Source organism: Actinia tenebrosa, unplaced genomic scaffold, assembly GCF_029948245.1.
Source record: "Actinia tenebrosa isolate PJP-AT-01 unplaced genomic scaffold, QUT_ActTen_1.0 PGA_scaffold0__85_contigs__length_37466705, whole genome shotgun sequence".
In the NCBI taxonomy this organism is placed as follows: Eukaryota; Metazoa; Cnidaria; class Anthozoa; order Actiniaria; family Actiniidae; genus Actinia; species Actinia tenebrosa.
In genome coordinates, this window is record NW_028292569.1 from 29,438,430 (window position 1) to 29,460,597 (window position 22,168).

Here is a 22,168-nt window from a genome sequence, read left to right on the forward strand (position 1 = left end):
CTATTCCGAACCTAGTTTTGTTTATCTAAATTCGTGTTACCAGTAATTTTACGAAGATTTTTAACACATAAAAAAACTGGTTTAATTTACATTTTATCAACGAAGGAAAATTCGAAGTTAATAGAAAAAAAAAAAAAAAAAATTCGCTTTATTTTTTTTTAGCAGTTCAATTTGTATTAGATATTTATTCTTTATAAGAAGGCAAAGAAAAATATATATATTAAAAGGAAGCAAAAACAGAAGAAAGGAAGAAATATAGAGTACAAAGGGAAAATTTTACAATTGGTAGCAAATATTTGTACACACTCGTACAATTTTGTCATGAATTTTACTTAGAAATGTTATATTACATTACATTTTCTTAGAAATATCGAAAATAAATTGATTGTCATTGATACATTGAAACTTAAGAAAAAACTTTGACCTTGGTAGAATCAAAACTCCCGGATGTCACGTGGACTCTCACGCTCAACCAACTAAAACTTGACTGTTACTTTATAGACTTTAAGGATGGAATGTCTTACATCGCTTGCTTCAAACGTTCTATTACAGCTTCAGATAATTAACGATATGATATGATATGAGCTAGGCCACTTGTTATGTTTCCAGACCAAAAATAAATCATAAGTCAAGATTAAAACTCTATTTTAAGGTAGTTATCAAGATCAGGTCTACCTGTGTAGGAGAATTGACCAGCTGTCGTTTACAGATATGAAAACAAATGATTAGTCTAAATATGTAATCAACTGCTGTTATGAGGCGTTATACTCGACTTATAGACTTATAAAAGTCATCTGATATTGTAAACTACTTTTTGTACGTGGTTCACGGTGTCTGGGTCATTTATCTTATGTCTCCTACCTTGATTTAACGAATGATGTCGTACAAACGATAAATAAATATTATAGCCTTATTTTTTTCAGCTATGTTTATATAATATTCAATTTTCTAGCAGCTCACTTAAGGATTCCTGGTTTGTGATTGCCTGTCTTTGACATGTTACAAAACCGATAATTCGCTATTTTTACATTTCCCCATGATACTTTGCGGATAACCAGAGAAAAACGTTACTGAAAAACGTATTAAATTTTTGGCAATTGTTTTTATCGGTTACCTCCTCCCTCCCCCCCCCCCCCCCCCCCCCTCCCCAAGTATTATGAAGATCACTGGAAATGCCGAATGAATGGAACATGAGGTCAAAGGGGTTCCAGATACTGAATGAATGGAACATGAGGTCAAAGGGCGTCCAGATACTAAATGAATGGAACATGAAGTCAAATGGGGTCCAGATACTGAATGAATGAACATGAAGTCAATTGGGGTCCAGATACTGAACGAATGGAACATGAGGTCAAAGGGGGTCCAGATCCTGAATGAATGGAACATGAGATCAAAGGGGGTCCAGATACTGAATGAATGGAACATGAAGTCAATTGGGGTCCAGATACTGAATGAATGGAACATGAGATCAAAGGGGGCACATATGTTGATATCCAAAAATATAATTTTGATCTAAATTGAATATTGTTCTAATATTAATGTTAAAGTACGGTTCCAGGTGATTTCGAATCTAGATGCGCAATCTAGCTATTAGTCATCAAGACGAAATATCTTTTCACCAACAACAAAACATTATTTCTAAAAGACATGTAGTGAATCTTACAACTCATGAGTTTTATTTTCTTTATTTTTGAGTAAAAGCTGTTGTTTATTGAGCCAAAAACCTGGAACTAAGAAAAATAGGTTATAAACAAAAGTTCGCTGATTGGCTAATCAGTGTAAGGACTCAAAGAAGTAACACCGCTTCGTAAAACGGAAGAATAATGAGTCTTTTCACGTAGAAAAGCAAATAATGAGTCGCAAATTAATTTTGAATAAACTAATTGATAAAGCTTAAATTGTCGGTCGTTTTTGCGAGACCTTTACTTTTTATATAATCAGGTATTTGCGACAGGAATTGGTCCTACCTTACATCATTAATCTGAAAGACCAAGAAGTAACCGCGAAACAATATAAAATTAATCAAGCTAAAACACTAGAAATTTTGTGGTAATTAAGCTTTATCGCGAAGAAAATCATGAAGTCTATAGATATAATTAATCTAGGTTTTTGTCTGGTAAAACTTGAACTTGTTTGATTTAACTAAAGAAATAGTACTTCACTATTAAGATGGGATTTCGTCTTGTATTTTATGAGGCTCGAATTATCATGGAGAAGATATAGGATAAACTCCTGATTATTTGACATTTCTGGAATATAAATTTCTATATAAAACATCATATGGTTATTATCCAAAACTGTAGAAAAGTTAAGAATTACATGAGTTTTAAGGATTCAAAGTGTAGAGTGTGTTTTTCATAATAACTTTGAATGGCATCAAGCGAACAAAGTTATTGATTAAAGATTATGTAACCAAGATTAGCATTGATCTTTTTCACCTCCTCTGTTTGACTAGTTCACGTCGATATCTTTAAGTCAACAACGTTACTATTTGCTCGAACAGAAATGGCAAACTCCCACTAAAGTAGAGAGATTGAATTTATTACACTCTCAATTGATTCCATGCTCGAGATAAAGTGTATTGTTTGTTTTGTGTATTAGGTGAAAAGCCATGCGCTATTCAGCAGAAACCTTTCGTTGACCTGGCAAAATACTATTTAAGTCTTAGTGAATTCGTAAACGGAAAATTTAGATTTAAGTTGTGAATAAGCCTGAAAGTTTGATGTAACTTAATTAATAACGATAGCATTTAATAGAAAAGCTAGTTCTCACTTACCGTAAATTTTAGAATCCTTACGGCGTAAATTATAATAATTCCTGGAACATAGGGATTAAGTACCAAAATCAAAATGCACGTTTTTAAATTTAGGTTATCTTTCGTAAATTTATGGAAGCAAAAATATCGATGAAGTCTGCAGTTCTTAACAAGTAGATTGCTGGTGTAACCGAGTATATGCAACAGCTGCATAAAAAAACTTTTCTCGCAACAACAATAACACAATCTGTCAATCTTTTCAAGTGTCGTTTATCTTGATGAACAAAAGATTCTGGTTGCTAAGCAACTATAGATAGGAAGGCGAGTATCATCCATCGTTGTGCCGTTGTGTGAACGTATTTTTTCTCACTGGATGAATCCGTACTGACTGCTATAAATATAGTTAAAAATAAACTTGTTACCGTTTGATAGCTGAATTTTGAAAGCGTTTACATTTCTAATCTTCTAGCTAAATTACAGATCGAACCCTGAAACAACCCTAAAATTGTCCAAATTAGTGCAAAGCTTTATAGGTCTATGATTTACTGAGGTTAACTGAACTTACTCATTTATTCAATTTCTTACAACATTTTTCACGCATATATGATATGACTTTATCCTTGATTTCTGTATGTTGGACGAGTGTGATAACAAAAGTATTCATAGTGATGTAATGTGATGTTCCTGATAGTTTAAGGTGTCCATTATAATATCTTTGATTTCTGTTGGACGTGTGATAACGCCATGTTCACTACACATTTCGATGATTCGGTTGATCTAAAAGAGATAAGATATTAATATATTTCAATCAATAGTTTTGATATCATTTGCGCCTACTGATTGGTCGAGACGCGTGCTGTATGAGACACAGCACGTATGCGCACTTTTTTTCGTCATTCGTATCAAACGTAACAAGTATTCGAATTTGTATTTTATTAATGAAATAAAAAGCTTGCTAACTGCTCTCTCTGCTTGGGGATTGGCAGAACACTACGCGTCGTGCTTCTCCTAACACTTCTCTTGTGTTCGATTAATCCCCGCTTATATTATACTTTATAACTCTATTTTATCATTTCTTCAATCTTTTGAAAATTGTTTTGAAATTATGTACTAGCAATTGCTTGGTTTCGCGTGACGACAATGGGCATGCGTGCTGATTACTTTGATTGACGTCCTCCAAAACCCAATTTAGTCGCGACGGCAAATTGTACGATAGTGAAAGACATGTTTACCTCGTCATTTACAATCCAGTATTGTTTCATTAGCGTCTCAAAAATGGCTCCAAACTGTTGTATATTTTCTCCCAGATGAATATTCTTGTTGTTTTGATCAGCGATTCTGGCCTTGGAGAATCCACAAAGAAATGCTTGCAAAGGAGGATCCTGGAAAGACAAACGCTGATCCTAATTAGAGCACCTCTTAGTCGCGGTAAGTTTAAGCTAAAGCACGAGAAAATCTGCGTCGTTTTGGGATTTATGGGTAGCATGGTCATTAAATCCGCTCTAACTTGGTATTCTACATAAATATAGGGAACTTCAGTACACTAAAAGGTCTCGTGACATTACCCCATAAACCCATAAGTTGTTTTAAAATAAATCTTATAAATCATTGTAAAGTTTTCGATTTCGTATTTATTGTCATTTCTGGTGTGCAGTCACATGTTATGAGCTGAAACTTCACCTATTCATTAATGTTGAGGTGCTGGATTAGTACATAGCACGAAAAAGTGAGAGAGAGCATATCCACTTGGCGAAGTTAGAAAGAATTAGAATGGCTTTAAAATAGAATCTAAGTTAAAGAAGTTTTTTAGTTGAAAATGTATTTGTTTATTCAAATAAAGGTAAGGAAAAAATGTTGGGATGCTCTTGCCATTTCTCAGGGCCGGGTTGTTCAAAGCTGGATTAGCGCTAATCCAGGATTAACTCTATAAGTCTTATTGAGAGTTAACCCAGGATTAGCACTAATCGGGCTTTGAACAACTGGGCCCAGGGGTTCATTTTGATAAAAAACTCATTGATTTAATGGCTAACGTCCAACTGAGTTCTTAGCGGCAAGTCCCCATTGAAGAGCATAAAGTCTCTATAACTCACGTTTTCGTATTCCTTAATGAGAATATTTCCAGGGAAGATGCTGCCATGTACAATCGAGTGTTGGTGTAATTCCTTCAGCGCATTAAGGAGATCGTCGATAATAGCACACAATGAATAAAAAGACATGGATCTTGTGTTGTCTTTGAGCAGGTCTTCGAGTGTCACACTAGATATATATTCATAACTGATGAACCTAAGGATGCACCGAAAGTAAAAAATCTGATTTAATTTTTATTGCAGGTGTATGCTATTTATAGAAGAAGAAGAAGAAGACGAGAATGAGAAGGATCTAAAAGGACAAGGAAAAGACGAAAGCAAGCAAGAAAATTGAAGAGCAGCAACAACAGAAATAACAAGAGCAGGAAAAAAGGTGCCTTGAGGGTAAGTTATCTTTTATTTCAGCCCAAACAATTATTCTAAATAATGTCTGTATCGAATCATGTCTATTTTTAAAGCGTTCACGTACAGTGAGGCAGCTTCCACGTGTTCTGTATTTTCTTCAATTACAAGCTTCACTTGTTCGCCTGAAAGAGAATATTTTAAACTTGAAAGCTAACGTTCTAATGATGTCATGCATTTGATGTGATGTGCAGCACCCAAAAATGAGGTGCTGATCATGAGTAACACGGGCACTTGGAGCGAGATTTAGCAAGCTGTAAATGCAATGCGCGAAGAGGATGCGCAGTAACATAGTTTACTAGTCTAATGCTATTACCTTTGGCATGCCAGCAGTATTTAATGACGTTTTTTGAATTTGTTTTTGCAAATAAAGAAGCAATTCTGGCCTCCTTCATCCAGTTACTATACTCATCAGCATGCATATACTTCATGAGTTGTAAGCAGTGTTGTTCTTTCGTACACACAACGAGAAATCCCTTCAACAGAAGTAAATAAATAAATAAACAAACAAACAAACAAACAAATAAATAAATAAATAAATAAATAAATAAATAAATAAATGAATAAATAATCATGGATTTTATTATAAAAAATTCCTATTCAATTTCAGTTAGAAGAATTTTATCAATTCAGAGGATGCTAATGGGTTCAATAGAATGAAATGTTTAAGAATCCAAAAGGCACTGTAGTACTAGTATTCTATTTTTTAGAGACTTTACTAAGGCTTAGGGTCCCTTTACCAACGATTGCCAAGAGAAACTAGTAAAGCCCCTCTTTTCAAAAAAGCGTAAAAACGAAGATTATAGTGTAAATACCAAGCAATGCTTAATTCATAAATTGAACGAACCGTTGTTTCATTTGTTTCTTCGAGGAGGATCTTTGGAACTTCGACAACTTTGAATATTGCTTCAGGATCGCATGAACTGCCAAAGGGCATCCCCTGCAGATAAAGTTAAAAGTACAGTAAATACACATGTTTTTTTAATAGATGCTTTTTAAAATGCTTGTAGAAATTACGGAAAACATTTTTCATTAAATAAAGCAATTTTTCAGATTAGAGAAGATTTTGTAAAGGAAGAGTAGGGAAGTGGATTGGGTACAGGAGAGCAGCTTTTCAATCGTACCCATGCAGTTCTTTCTCCTCATCCCAATCTCTTTCTGGGCCCCTTGTTTGTGACTATCCAGAACACTGTTATTTGGCTCTGCATTCCAACAAATTGTTTCACAAACATTTGAAATTTGAAATACTACCTCTTTAATCTTGTCCGGTTCAGCGTCATCTATCGTCACATTACTAAACGTTAATAATTCTGTTTTATCCTTCTTCTTCCGAGAACTGTGCGTCTTGAAGTTTCGTTCAGTTGCATATTCGGACGTATTTGGTTCCTGTTTTTTCTTTCTGGATTCTGTGTTTGATCGCTTTTTGAAGCCAGTTTTGTTGCTGCTTGTTGGGCCTTGTAATGAAGTTTTTACCTTCATTTGAGCTGAAAAATCAGGAACAAAATTTGCACTCTAAAATTATTTGTTCGAGCAAGGCTCTTTGCAGCAATCAGAATAAAGCGACAGCAACTTTAACTAGAAATACATCTACAACATTAAATGCATAGCAAACTCCAACAACATTCAGAAGATCAACGACAACTACAACTACAGCACATGACAGCTAATGGATCAACATGCACCAACTACACTGATGATTTGGTGAAAGATTTCAAAAGAACTTTACGATCAACTATAACCAGGGACGTCGGAGCGTTATTTTTAACGGAGGGCTACAATTTAGATTATATATAAGTGACATAAAACGTACAAGGAGGTGTGCAAGTTTTGTATAGAAAAGGTGGTATGCTATAACCCCCCTAGCCCCCCCCCCCGTCTCCGACGTCCCTGCTAGTAGGCACTGAGGATTTGGAGCAAGATTTCAAAAAGATCTTCACTAGTCATTATTTTCATTCACTTTATGTCACAAATGGTATAAAAATACAAGGGATTTTAAATGTAGGAGCTCAATGCATTGTTCGTCACATAGATCGCATTGATGATTTTCAAGTATTTATAAAAGCTTTCTCCATCGGTAAACGGCCCATCAATGTAACAGATTTTGATCATTTAAAGCTTTAATTACTTACTGGAAGAGGTTCCTTCACCAGATTTAGTGCTGGGCGTTTTGCTTGAACCAAAAAATGCACTGTTCTTCTTAATAATTTCTTTGTAGATTGGCGTAGAGAATGTGTAAAGGATTGGGTTGATGGACGAGTTAACAGGAAGCACAAACACAGCCAACCAGGCATAAACCTGTTGTTCTGGATCATGAAACAGGTCCAGCAAGGAAAGAATCCCGATGATAATAACAGGCATCCAGCAAAAGAAATCTGTGGCGATGATGAACGCCATCCGCTTCGCCATCTGAGATTCTCGTTTGATTGAAGTTGAACGGATAGATCGAGATGACTTTTGAACTGTTATGAATATGATGATATATGCCACGGCAATGAAAACAAATGAAATCAAATTTAAAACGATGAAAATAGCCACGGAGTATTCCCAGCCGGCAAGTTTGTCTCTTGACAGTTGAAGAGGCAGACACAAAGCCGATCTTCCATAGTAACCCACTCGACGCTTCTCGTCGTAAAAGTAGCTCAAGTTTGCCATTGGTATTACGGACAGGACAATGCCTACAATCCAAATGGCTGCCGCGATAAGGCGAGCGCTTTTCAGGTTAAGTTTCCCAGAGCGGAAAGGAAAGACGATATTTTTAAGTCGATCTGCGGTTATAAATGTTAGAAAGAGAACAGACACTTCACTGGACAGCAAAGATAATCCACCAGCAAACTTGCAGATAATCCCAGTTCTCCACGTAGAGTCATGTTTGAAGTACTCTCCTTGGAATTCAACATCTTTAATCGCAATGATGAGCAAGTATACTCCCATTAGGAAGTCTGCAATTGCAAGATTGGTGAGCAGAAAGGAATGGACCTTGTTGTCTTCCTTGATAATGCTTCGCAGTATCACAACAAAGACGTTGCCAAGTAAGGCCGACAGACCGAGAATCCAGATGAAGATTTGTAATGTTTTATTTTTCATCAGATCTGAGCAGCTTGAGAAGAAATCTTTTGGTGATATGCATTTTACATTCGGGATAGCTTTCTTGGCATAGCAACAGAGGAAGAACCCATCCACGTGCCTGCAATAGGTTGCACGTGAATCAAAGAATACTCTCTAATCTTTTGCAATATTTTATTTGGTGGACCACTAAATGGGAACAAGTTTGCAAAGTTAACCAATCACAATGTTGAGTGAAAACTGTAGCCAATCAGATAAGAGCAGGAGTGTGGCTGCAATGAATGTGTTACTTATCATATTGTTAGGTGACATCTGAGTTGTGTCAGATTTAGACTATAATCAGCCCTTAGCTACTTTGCTTTCTCCTTCTTAGTTGGTTTAAGTTCGATTGCATTGTTTTCAACCTACTCTATGATTTGTTAACTTTGTAAAAGTGGTCCCAGTTTTTGAGTCCACCCTGTCAAGTAAAAGTACTGAGAGATTTTAAATATGATGTCAAGTTAAAGCAGTTTTCGTATGACTGTGAAAAGCTTGGGACACGAACGCGTTCGCCATGCCAAATTACGCCAAATGATATAAATCTCATTGCGCAATAATCCCTCCAATCAAATGCAATAAAAAGCTGCACAAATACGGCGAGGACACGGTGACGCCAAGGTCACGGCACTACCAGACTAATCTCACACAAAAAAATCAGCTCATCAAATTTCTTAAAAAAAAAAAACGACGCGGTCAAAGCAGTGAGCTTTTCATAGTCATATACGAAAACTGCTCTATTTATAATATACTTACAGTTCCTTCAGGTTTTTTAGTCTCGAAAATATCTCCGGTGAAAGATGTAGAGGATAGTTGTGTTGTAAATAACTGTGGTTATGAAAAAAAAACTTTGATTCACTTCCTCTGTTAGAGCTTAGCCATATTCAAACATTTCACACGAACTACTTACAGTTTTTCAATAGAGGTCAATTTGCTAAACATATTTGAAGTGAATGTTTTGATTTTGTTGTCGTTCAAATACCTGGTTCAGAGAAGATATGTATGTGAGAATCGACATGTGTACAATGGCGAGGGCGAGGGCGAGGGCGAGGGCGAGGGCGAGGGCGAGGGCGAGGGCGAGGGCGAGGGCGATGGTGTTGATAGCGATGGTGTTGATAGCGATGGTGTTGATAGCGATGGTGTTGATAGCGATGGTGTTGATAGCGATGGTGTTGATAGCGATGGTGTTGATAGTGATGGTGTTGATAGTGATGGTGTTGATAGTGATGGTGTTGATAGTGATGACGATGCATGGTGATGATGGTGATAGTGATGATGATGGTAATAATGATGAAGATGATAATGATGAGTAATGCATAATAGTAATGATAATGATGATGACTGACGATGTTGAGATGATGATGATTATATAATTACATATGATCTTTGAACTTACAGAATTTTCAGCTGTTGCAGATGACTGAACAGGAGTTCCGGAATTTTCTCTATCTGATTGAAGTTAAGGTATCTGTTAAAAAAAAAAAAAAATTAAGAATTACATTTTTCTTCTTTATGGTTCCGACTCGGACAATAAAAATGACAGTGACAGTGACAGTGACAGTGACAGTGACAGTGACAGTGACAGTGACAGTGACAGTGACAGTGACAGTGACAGTGACAGTGACAGTGACAGTGACAGTGACAGTGATAATGATAATTAAAAGGTCCGTTTTCCAGAGTATTTACACGAAGTCAACTATGAATAATATAATTATGATTATGATTTATTTATATAGCTTTCTTTTCCATATGAATATCTTCAAAGGAACTTTACCAATAAGTTGTTGCTTACAGTGTTGTAAGGTTTGAGTTTCTCTCGAAGACTCTTTCATTCAGAAACGTAATCTTGTTGGAGCGAAGACTCCTTTGAAATCAATTAAAGCAAATATATTAATACCCTTTTTTTAAAATATTGATCACCATCGTCATCGTCTTCATTATCAGCATCACCGCCAATCATCAGTAGCACGGCATCATCACCTTCGTCCTCCTCCAGCTCCTCTTCATCATCATCATCGCCTTCACCTTTAGTATCAACATCAACATCAACATCAACATCAACATCAACATCAACATCAACATCAGCATCAGCATCAACATCAACATCAACATCAACATCAACATCAACATCACCATCACCATCAACATCAACATCAGCATCAACATCAACATCAACATCAACATCAACATCAACCATCAACAACATCAACCACATCATCATCAACATCAACATCAACATCATCATCAACATCAACATCATCATCAACATCAACATCAACATCATCATCAACATCAACATCAACATCATCATCAACATCAACATCAACATCAACATCAACATCCACGTCAACGCCAACAATCACATCCCCATCCCCATCCCCATCCCCATCCCCATCCCCATCCCCATCCCCATCCCCATCCCCATCCCCATCCACATCCACATCCACATCCACATCCACGTCAACAGCAGTATTCAGCATCATTATCATAACAAGTAAGACGTAAGAGTAGCGATCACTGCTTTGGAGTGAAACAGACAAGATTGAATCGAGTCCACATGGCAAGTTGCCTGTTACTGTTTGGTTTTTGAATGTCTACACACGTTTTCAAATAAACTATCAATTATGTCTAACTATACTTACAGTACGCGAAGTGAGGTCAATGGACGCAAAAATGTAGGTTCAATGGTAGTGAGAAGGTTGCTGCTAAGATCCCTGCAAGAAAATTCAAAACTTGAGAGTAGAAATATCTTTAGCATAAAATTATCAATAGAACATCTATTTATTTCAAAGTCTTGAATGCAGGATGCTCGTAATTTCTTTTTGCAACACCCTTTTCTTTCTTTGAGAACCCTGGGTGGTGTGCACTGCTAATGCGCCACCCCACTCCCCTGGTTCTTCTCCAACTAAACCAGGCTCTGCTGTTCAATCCTTGCGGTTCAATCCCATATGAGATTGGACCCAATATCATATGTCAGTAGAGTTGCCTGTTTGTTACTTTTCTGCTTCGAAGGTTTTTCTCAAGTTTTTCCTGTTACCACATTCCTCTTTTTCTTGTGAATAGTCTTTCACAGTTCACTACGCCATCTTGGTAGCTAGGCCTTTGCATCGGCCGGTGAGCTTGCAATGATACAGACCCTTTTATAACACCTTGGACAATCATTAACATGTCTCTATCATTGCAAGCTCACCCTTTGGCTTTGATGCACAGGCACGGCTACCTTCCATAATGGCACAAAGGACTGTGAAAGGGCCTATTGGGTAATTGTAAAACCTTTCAGCGTTCTCTGTCAACCCTCAAAGTAGGGAATATATTAACTCTTCTGTAATTTTTGATCAATGTTTTACAAATCTACAGCGCAACAGGTCATCCAAATTAAGGATAACTTTCATCCAAAATGATCACAGTTACTCACAAAGTCGATAGTTGGTTCGGTTGATGGAAAAGCCTCCGAAGGAAGAGATCTTAAGAAGTTCTTATTCATCCTCCTGTTAACCAAGTGAAAAGGTAAAATCCTTTAATATTTTTAGTTTTATTTAGTTATCCAAGTATAATTATTGTTTAACCTCATTTTGTACTTTTAGCAACAACAACTTCTTATTATAAAAATAACAACCAAAAATAAACAACAACAACATTAATTGTTAAAATGGCATCTCTTCATTAAAATAACAACTTTATTTCCATAATAAGCATCATAATATGATTACGAATATACAGCAAGCCAGTAATTTTTGGTATAGATTACTTTCAGTCTATTTATTTGAGTTTTAACGGTTGCATAGTTTCTCGTATTATTTAATGTTATTTCTTCATTACTTACACAACTTTTAGTGATTTCAATTGTTCCAGCGCACTTTCTTGCATATGCGTGATTATGTTATTCGACAAGTCGCTTAAGAAAAAAAACAACAATCATATAGACAATAGTATTTCCCAGGTGAGTGCGCGCGTTTCTACACAAACGGTCCCGCCAAAACCACAGGAGCTCCATGAGTGTAAATCACGAGGGGAAACATTTAGTTGCATGAAACAGTATTATAATTTCTCAAACATTGGTACACACCATACTAATGATATGTACGTAAATAGTTTTAAAAGAAATTAATACTTACATATACTCCAAATTACGAGCACTTGACGTGAAGTCGTTCATGATACGGTAGATCCTGTTATTTGCCAATAACCTGGGGAGTGGAAAATAACTCTTTAAAAAGTACGTAAGAAAAATGGCTTACATTTTGAATGCAGATTGAATGTTTGGCAATCAAAACAATCAAATAAAAAGAAAACTTGATTGGGAAATTCATATAAAACAGTGTCCCCGATTACTTAGTATGAAACGCAGCAACTCGTCTAACATTCAGCAACTGGTTTCTTATTTGCAGAACTCGTCTAACATTCAGCAACTTGTTTTTTTTTTATTTGAAGAAACTCGTCTAAGATGCAGCAACTTGTTTCTTATGTTTTAAATGGACTTACAGGAGCTTCGTTTCTTTGGGTATATCAGAAGGTATGGCTGATAAGATCGATGTGTCCTGGGACTTGATGACAAGCCATTTGTTGTTACTGGACATTAGACTGCAGTGGCACCCAACAGGACAACCTGTATACGAGAAATAAGAATGGGAGAAAAAAAGAAGAAAGTAAAAAAAAAAAAAAAAAAAAAAAAAAGGAAGAAAGTAAAAAAAGGAAAGGAATAATGAAATGGAAAAGAAAAAGAAAAGGAAAAGGGAAAAAGATTTAATAACAAGTATTTCCAAACGTTCCTCGGTTGAATCGAACCTAAAGTAACTCTTAACATGCATGTATTTTTATAGTAACAATTCAGTCAAACAGCGACAGCCAAGAGGCTTATTCCATTCTCATCTCAGCTCGTACATACAACTCACCTTTATAGGATATACATGTTTCTTTTCTTCTTTTTCTTGCTGTAAAACGAACCAGAATGATTTATTATGATTTATGATATATGACTTGTTATAACGCTCTATTAATTCGTTTGAGTGACCACAAAACGATGGCTTGAATTCGAGGTTAGACTTATACGATAAATACGATAGAACACAGTCCAACCTCAGCTCGACTTAGAGTTATTTTTCATAGTCACACCAACGAATAGACCTATAACTTGGGAGTAATGTTTTTCCATTTCAGACCATGTGTCATTCCCTTGAGTATCATTTCTTTGTTTAACGGTTGTTTACGAGAAGACGCATGAATATGGATACAACTCCGCAAAGAAGTTTAATTTCAAGGAAATAACACGTGGTCTAAAATGGAAAAATATCATTCCCATGGTAATTAAAAGTGGTCTATAGACCCCTCTCAGCACTTTGGAGTGCAGCTCAATATGGAGCACATAGCAATAGTTTTCCAATTCTCATGAGATTGAAATTCTTTTGTTTGGTCCTCCAAATTGAGCTGCTTTGACGTCACGTGCAAGGGGTCTATCCAAAAAAGGTCTATTCTATTTACCAGGTCTTGAGTTGTAAAGCAGCTTAAATCCTTGTCTCTCCACGTTGCTGTCACTTTTAAACACGACAATCATGACGTTTCCTGTTGAATCCACAAAATTTGGATGTCTAATACCACAGTATTTGCCAATCCTGGTGTTCAAATCCATACTGTACACCGAGACATAATCCTTGGTGCATTCCGGGTGATCTTCCAAGATGAAGGACACGAAGTACAAGCGGATTATGCTCTGTGATTCGACTGTGATGTGCCATCGATACGTGGATGAAGGTCCGTAGTACCCGGGAAAGAAAGGGGACTGTATGTACCCAGTTGGGGAGGTAAGTCTTTGTGAGTTTACTGTAAAAAACAAAATATGTTGAATTGAAGCTTTGCACTATCACGTGATAGCAGCCATGACAGGAGGCAGCAACAATTGAATCTAGTCTAATCTGATTACATGAGAAAGAATTCAGTCTCCCTGGTGAAAGAAACCGACTCTATTGTTGTGCCTCCTGTCATGGCTGCCATCACGTGATGGTGTAAAGCCTCTATTAATGTAAAGAAAACGTAAGCCTACTGCTAAGGATAACGTGAACATGCATGTACCTTTGTGGGATTCTGCTGGCTTTGACGTGCAATATCCATTCATGACCTGAATTCCTTTTATGGCTATATAGCCTGGCAAGTTACCTGTAGTGGCCTGGAACGAAAGCTGTGGGAAGAATTGCCATTTTGTCGTTATTGTCGCTATGTAGAATTGTATCATATATGTAATTTTTACACTTGCACTTCGATTGGCTTAAAATTGTGCTCTCTGAGAGAACAGAGCTTCGTCATGTCATATGCGCACGCGCATTCATATTTTAAAAATGTACAAGAAAACTATATTGGAATTATAACGTATTTTATCTAGGTATACTATAGATCGTTTTCACATGACGCTACAACCACCATATTTGTCTATCTTTGACAATAAGTTTGTCTTTATTAGGTACATCTACTTGGCCGCCATCTCTATTGGTATTTAACTCTCTAGGGACTGAGTGGAAACGCTCTACATAAGAAGACAAATTAAGGAAGAAGAAGCACTTAGGAAGTGACGTAGACGCTCAAGCATTTTGAGAAGACCCATGCATCGCGTTCTTGTTAAAGTACCTTATATGAAGAAACTCCAGCAATGGAAGCTCTAGCATATCCCCATACGTTTGTTTCTCCTGATTCATTCACGGCCCAGACAAGCCGCGCTGCGAAGTTATCAACCTTTAAATGCTGAAATACCAGAAGCTCTTGGTTGACGTGGCTGTAGATCAGGTAAGCGAATCTTAAACATAGGCCGTATTGAGTAAAGGAACTCGGAAATAATGGACTTAAAAACGTTGTAGATGTAGAATATTCTCCATTTGTGTTGAGAAGATTTAGTAAGACTCGAGGATCTGAAAAATATAATTTTAAGAACGTTAAGTATTCTGAGCTTTTTTATCCTGATATATTTATACATTTTTATTTTTCAATGTCAGTAGAACTTTACTTTATTCACTCAAGTGACCACGAACCAATGGCGCGAAGACGAGGTTGGCGTTGATGCGTTCGTACATTTACTGCATTTTGTACAACTCCAACCTCGACTTGGAGCGATTATTGTTTCGTGGTCACTATAGAGAATTTTGGGAAGTTTTTTCTATTTCAGTGTACGTTTCTAAGTTTATTTATTTATTTTAGTAATATCAACCTCTTGTATGAATACGACTGAGTGATGAAACGTAAAGGAAGTTGATTGACACAAGCTCGTAGCGTGAAATCTGCTCTAAACACGATAGACCTTTTTACTGATACGGCGGCCATCTTGAATTATGGAATGCGGAGAGGGCACTTTAAATTTATAAAGCATAGAGTGGCGGGGATACGTTTTAAAATAATTTGAAGTCTTGGTGTTTCGCATATCGTTCCAACTAAAAGCATATCCAATTGCTTTTAATCTGTAGTTTTCATTTAGAAGCATAATATTATATAAAAAGACACCCTGACAGCTATGCATCCTATAAATTTTCTAATGGCCGCCCCCTTGGCATCCCATAATGTCAGTGATTAAAAAATAGAATACAAAATGGTAACGGTAAAAAGGTCTATTTATTGGCTGCACTTACGTCTACTGTCTTTACATGTTGCGGGCTGCTTAACCAACGGACCTCCCACGAAAAAGCTCTTAAGTAGTTCCCACGAGATGTGAGGTGGGATTGTTTTCAAACCACATCCAACAGACCTCAAATTCACGTCTTCATTGGATAAAAACCAATTCCAATAGTTGAAGTCGCTTATGTCGCCAACAAACTGACCGACTCCTTCACCGACGAACCTGGCATATGACGAGGTAACTCCAACGATGAGCTCTCCCTTCCCTGGTAAACCGAAAGATCATAAATGTCAAAGTTTCCTGCTAGTTTTTATCTTGTTGCGCAACGCTGGACAAGATAGAGCTATTTCAACAAAAAGTTGCAAATAAATGATTGGTCGTAGATTAACGTGCTTCCATCATCGAGTTTTGGGTGCACGCGGGAGGCTGCTAAGCTCGCGTCTTGGATATGATTTAACATCAAGACCAGCAAAACAAGACTACGTTTCGTTGTCACCGCGACGACATCTTCAGATCAGCAGAATATATTGAAACTAAGAAGGATGCTCCTTCAAAATTGTATTTAAAAATATTAACGATTTAAAAAATACCTGGTATTTTTTCACCTTTGGCGTATACTATACCCCTGGAATAATCATTCTCACGGTTGAAGTGCATGGTTCCATCATTGCTGATCCATCGAAGGCAAACATGAATCCAAATACCCAAGTTTAATTTCCAATTGGTTTTGCCCCTTTATTTGTTGAATGAAAGTATTTGTGAATTTTAAATTGATGGCTCAAGGTCGATCTCATTTAAAACACTAATACCATAGAATATGACATTTTATAATTTGGCTGCGCGCAAAGCTGGTAAAACTACTCACGACCTATGTTCTCCTACGAATACGGTTATTCCAGTATAATCGACCAAACCAATTGCCAACACATGTTTTCCCACCTCTTCGTATCGTACTCTGTATATGAATGGTGTTCCAGGGCTTGTGTCGTTTGTTCGTAACCACATGCAGATGGTGAAGCTTGTCATGTCTGGTATATTGGTTATGTTGATGTAGTCTGCATGGTTTTTGGGGAAATGAACTTCGTAATCGTTTGTCCTATTATCTATAGAACCATTAAGTTTATTACTATACAGATATCAATCAGTTACAGCACGTTCCATCACACGCGTAAAATTTGCTGTCGAAACAAACTTGACTTTGTTGGACGTCAATCAAGGCGTTTACACAACATTTCATTGGCACATGCCAGTCTTGAAAACTTTGTATTTTCTAACAATGTCACGGAAAAACTTATTTTGTTGAGACAGAAAATTGTACGATTTTCGATTGGGAAGCGCTTTATATATATGATTTCTCTTGTAACTAAGGCCCCGTTTACGCGAAAGGTGCGATTGCACGGAGCAATTTTCTTTGAAACTTGTCTCGCAACAGAGATGCGACTGACTAAAAGGATCGAAAACGCTGCGAGCCTTAATTGAAAAAGCTGACCGTTTTCATTGAAAACGCAAAAAATTAGAAAACAATCTTGCAGAATGGAGACATTTGAAAACGAAGGCCTTTAGTATTAGTGTGTGAAGCGAAAACGGACGTCATTCATACCTTTTTCCCCGCATGCGCAGATGATATTGCATTCATTTTCGATCGGGCGAAAACGCTTTGAAAATGCTTGTGTGGACACAAAGTGTTTTTATAAGACTTTATCAGCGAATGAGGATTTATTATTGTGATATTTGTGGTATATAACTAGCTGAAAGGCTTACTTGTTGTATGCGACCAGTTTGTGCTGTTAAACATGTTGTCAATTTCCGTTTTTGTTTTCCTCATGTCGTGGTCTTTCACTTGTTTCCAAGGGGTACTGATATTGGCCACGGTTTGCCATCCACACCAACCATCATCTACAGTCCTGCACTCAGCATCGACTGCGAAGTAACAAAAAATGGTTCCATGAATTGCAGAATATGTATGTCTTTGGAATGGTTTATTTTGAGGGCTTCAATTTGAATGAGTATTTTGTGATTGCTTTCTAGAAGAAGAAGAAGAAGAAGAAGAAGAGAAGAAGAAGAAGAGGAAGGAGAGGAAGGAGAAGAAGAAGAGGAGAAGGAGGAGGAGGAGGAGGAGGAGGAGGAGGAGGAGGAGGAGGAGGAGGAGGAGGAGGAGGAGAGGTTAGAAAAAAGAAAAGAAAAGAAAGTAAAGATAACTTAGGGGAAGGGAGGGAAAGAACAGAGGAGATAATTTCCCCCGGTAACCATATCAAGCATCAGTCATTTCCCCCCTACTCCTTTTCTTTTAGTTTGACGAAGATTCCATCGCATTATTGATCTATTTCCAATATAGAGACCTTTATCCGCATCACGCTTACCGCTGAACGCTAGGAATCAGTCCTAGAAACATAACCGCAAACACGGAGTAACACTCGGAATCTATAAAATTCAAAATGGGGGCTCTTCCAGTAACAACTTCGTTTTAAGGAGGCTGGAAAGTGTTTTGTGCCCTCACATGCAGTCATATTATGAACTAAAAAAATTAACACGGCTATAATATGACAGCAAGTAAACACCGGAATGCCAAAGACTATAAACCAAAGATCACAATGAGCATGAAAAAAAATGACGTCAGACGTTGCTATGACAACATCAGAACCCTTCTTATGCCATCAAAAATGTTCATTTAAAAAATCATAACTGATGAACCAAATAGTGAACTTTTTAAAAACTCTTTGTATCATGATCTTTTTTTTTGACGAAAAAGGAAAAAATTCTGTAAGAGTGAATTCATAAAAATCAATAAAAATTTTTTAGGGATGGTTTCCTCTTACAGAATGTTTTAAATTTTTCCTTAAGTTTTCGAAAACATAAACCAAAGCCATATAAAAAATTTGAAGAAATTTAACCTGATGCTAGAGATCTATTTTGACGTTTATAACACTTTCTTTTACCTTGACAATAACCCCATTTTCTATCTCTATCATAGTTTGGCGTCAAACTACACCATGTGCCATACTTTCCTTTGAAGCAGTGGTGGTAAAGTTTCCCGTTAAAAATGAAAGGAAAAAAACAACATTCACCAGACAATGTTTGACGTATTGGACATAAAGTGCTTGATGGCACTAAAAAGATAAAGTAAGAATTGTAGCTGATTAGTAAAATAATTAAAGTCCACCTTTTAAAAGTCCATATTTTCCCTCCACAGACACTCGGGTTGGTTTGTTAACAGACCTCTTTACCTTCGTATTCAAATTTCATATTTCAGACCACGTGACATGCGGGACATTATAGAATATTTACATTTGGAAAAAATCAACTCCCAAGTTTCATCACATGGTCTTAAATGGGACAATAAATTGCGAAGGTAAAGAGGACTATTTTGCTTATTTAGGACGCGCGGGGATTTGGGGTGAGTTCAAAGGGACGCACCATTCCCCTCTCGTAAAAGATAAATTCAAAAAATTATGTATAACAAAAGCTGACTTGAATGGGTTACTTGCATTATAGCGTCATTTACTCCCATTACCAGAATCCCTTGTGCACTTTCTTTTGTTCAGTTAATTAGCACCAATTGCCTTACTTTCTCATGAGGGAATACAAATTTGAATAAAAAAGAAAATTAGCGAAGCCTTTTGGTTTTGGGAATAAAATGACGCCACCATTCAACGGCCTATTAGTCTAGTATAACAAATATCATAGCGAACATTTTAATGGGAGGCTTTGTAAAACCGCTGCCAAAATGACCGTATTTATCAATAAGAAGTGAAGCACTATGCAATCGTTTGTTTCTAGTTCTATAAAAATACTTAAAAATTTGTCTCTTTAACAGGGCGTACACAGTAAGCTTAGAAGGGTAGCTTTATAACAAGAGTAAACCCATGAGAAAGTAAGTATAGCAGCACACACTAATTCCTTAGTACATAGTGGTTATTTATTGTAATAAAAGTCGGTTCGCATTGGGAACTGTGCCCGAGGTCTTGAATATACTGAATATATGGACCGACGCAAGATTTCGTAGGATACCGAACTGGGAAAAAAGCAATATTTAGTACCAACTAGTTAGTAATTTCTCGTGGTTTCGTCAACTATATTCAATCTGTTAGCGGGCTCAGCTCAAACGTCGAACTTCACATGAGTCGAACATAATTGAAACGATGGCTAACAAGGCGGTTTTCTTTGATATCATTAGGTTCGGCTCGTGTGAAGCTCGAGGTTTGACACGAGAGCCTTATATATCTGTTACTTGTAGTATATTTCCTTACTGTATCTAAATAGCATTTCCCCAACGCTTATCGCATAACCGAACACTGTCAGGTCCCTTAGGCATCCGCGGAACCTTTGGCCTGAATCCTTTTTGAACCCAATTTCGTAAAAGGTGTGGTTTGTTACTCTGAGGTTAATGTTTTTGATATTCTTATCCACTGTTTTTTGTTTAGAATATTGGTCTCTGAATAGAACGGCTCTTTTTGTTTGGCGATTCCATGAGAAACCAGTGAAAGTCCATTCTCCACTAGGGATACGTCTACACATGATCAAAATAGTCAGATAGCATGAAACATTAATCATTGTTTTGCAAAAAACGAGCAAAACAAACCCCAACCCCAACCCCAACCCCAACCCCAACCCCAACCCCAACCCCAACCCCAACCCAACCCCAACCCCAACCCCAACCCCAACCCCAACCCCAACCCCAACCCCAACCCAGACCCAAACAAAGAAAAAAGAAAATAAAAGTGGAAAGAGTTAAAACAAGGAATCTAAATAAACAACGAATGAATGAAAGAAAGAAAAAAAATAACATAAACAAAATACAAAGAAAAAACGAAAAAACAAACAAACAAATTAAACACACAAACAAACAAAAAGAAACCAACTGAAACAAACGAACGAACAAACAACTGAACGAAAGAACGAACAAACAAACGAACGAACAAACAACTGAAAGAACGTACGAAACCAACGCATATAATAGATAGAGCAAAAAACCGTGGGAATGAACAATTAACAAACGCCAAACTCAGTCAGCATTGACAGTTTCTTTCACTCACATATGCAAGTAAACCAAGTTTATAATGGCCGCATTGTTACTCCTTCCACGCAGAACCACGATCAGAAACCCCTTATAGGCATATAGACGGAACTGGAATGGATGAGACCAATCCGAGTAAATATGACTCATTAAATTTGGATCCTCAACTTTAACCCAACAAGTTATGCTGAAGCTTCTCGCATGAAAGTCAATAGCTGGTGTCTCAAGATGTGTGGTTTTGCCATCAAAACAAGCTGCCATGCGTCCACCATCTTCTTTGTAAACCATAAAACCAAAGCTCCTAGAAAAAACAACAACAATAGAATGCAAGCTTTGGACTGATGTCTTTTAAGGTATAGGGCTGGGACCTTGGATATAGACATACTATTGAGCCAAGTACTGCAAACCTCCGGGGAGAAATAGCACTGGGCTTTTTTTGCTAAATGTAATTTTTGGATGGGCTTTTTTTCCGGATGGATTGGCTTTTTTTGTCCAATGTTGTAACGCAAAAATACAAACCAAATTACTTACTGAGAAGAACCAATCCAATCTCTAAAATAATATATATTTATTATTTATACATTTATACCTAAGGTCCTTGTCTGTTCCATCAAGTTTCCAGTACTTTTCTGCATTTAAGGAAGAAGCTGGATGATGAAGCTCTGCAATAGAAAAGGTACGGAACATCCCTGTACCATTGCTTTAAAAGTTCTCGTAATTTCAGCGCAGATGCAGGAATTTTATCGACCACATTTGAAAGCGTTTTCTGTGCAGAATGTTCACATAAGTGTGCAAAATAGCATCTTTAAGAATGTGAGATGGAAATATGTTTTGTTCTGGGCCCGGTTGTACGAAGGTTGGATAGCGCTATCCGACGGATAAATCTTATCCAGTGGATAAATTTATTGGATAACAGTATCGACTTATCCACTGGATAAGGGTTTATACATCGGATGGCGCTATTCGCCCTTTGTACAACCGGGCCCTGGGGTGAACTTTCCAAAATCAAATTTATAGATTTGCGCTCTCCAACTTAGAAATGACATAACTGCCTAAACCCCCCTTTTAATTTGGGCAAAATGTTTTCCCATTTCAGATCACGTGTCATTCCCTAGAGTATTATTTCTTTGTTTAACGATTGTCCATGAGAAGACACATGAATATGGAAACCACTCACTCGCTGGTTAAACACAAAGCATTCAACCGATGCTGCAAGGTTC

General features: G+C 37.0%; 1 protein-coding gene across 1 annotated transcript in view; it reads right to left on the minus strand.

Annotated features, from left to right (window-relative positions):
* Positions 1–3,005: 3,005 nt before the first annotated feature.
* LOC116305127 (uncharacterized) overlaps positions 3,006–22,168 on the minus strand; it is a 71,783-nt gene continuing 52,620 nt past the window's right edge. Inside the window, exons 29-58 of the mRNA XM_089026002.1 lie at positions 21,538–21,610; positions 20,968–21,249; positions 20,182–20,441; positions 18,871–19,041; positions 17,696–17,854; positions 16,800–17,037; positions 16,525–16,667; positions 15,948–16,199; positions 14,959–15,236; positions 14,410–14,515; positions 13,822–14,160; positions 13,236–13,274; positions 12,826–12,949; positions 12,459–12,530; positions 12,167–12,238; positions 11,755–11,831; positions 11,381–11,492; positions 10,986–11,057; positions 10,136–10,207; positions 9,740–9,811; positions 9,254–9,325; positions 9,100–9,171; positions 7,374–8,428; positions 6,496–6,728; positions 6,092–6,184; positions 5,561–5,720; positions 5,312–5,369; positions 4,846–5,038; positions 3,988–4,137; positions 3,006–3,532 (exon numbers count right to left, since the gene is read on the minus strand). Coding sequence (XP_088882128.1) covers positions 3,416–3,532; positions 3,988–4,137; positions 4,846–5,038; positions 5,312–5,369; positions 5,561–5,720; positions 6,092–6,184; positions 6,496–6,728; positions 7,374–8,428; positions 9,100–9,171; positions 9,254–9,325; positions 9,740–9,811; positions 10,136–10,207; positions 10,986–11,057; positions 11,381–11,492; positions 11,755–11,831; positions 12,167–12,238; positions 12,459–12,530; positions 12,826–12,949; positions 13,236–13,274; positions 13,822–14,160; positions 14,410–14,515; positions 14,959–15,236; positions 15,948–16,199; positions 16,525–16,667; positions 16,800–17,037; positions 17,696–17,854; positions 18,871–19,041; positions 20,182–20,441; positions 20,968–21,249; positions 21,538–21,610 — 5,216 coding nt within the window. The 3' untranslated portion in view covers positions 3,006–3,415. The remainder of the gene's footprint in view (positions 3,533–3,987; positions 4,138–4,845; positions 5,039–5,311; positions 5,370–5,560; positions 5,721–6,091; positions 6,185–6,495; positions 6,729–7,373; positions 8,429–9,099; positions 9,172–9,253; positions 9,326–9,739; positions 9,812–10,135; positions 10,208–10,985; positions 11,058–11,380; positions 11,493–11,754; positions 11,832–12,166; positions 12,239–12,458; positions 12,531–12,825; positions 12,950–13,235; positions 13,275–13,821; positions 14,161–14,409; positions 14,516–14,958; positions 15,237–15,947; positions 16,200–16,524; positions 16,668–16,799; positions 17,038–17,695; positions 17,855–18,870; positions 19,042–20,181; positions 20,442–20,967; positions 21,250–21,537; positions 21,611–22,168) is intronic.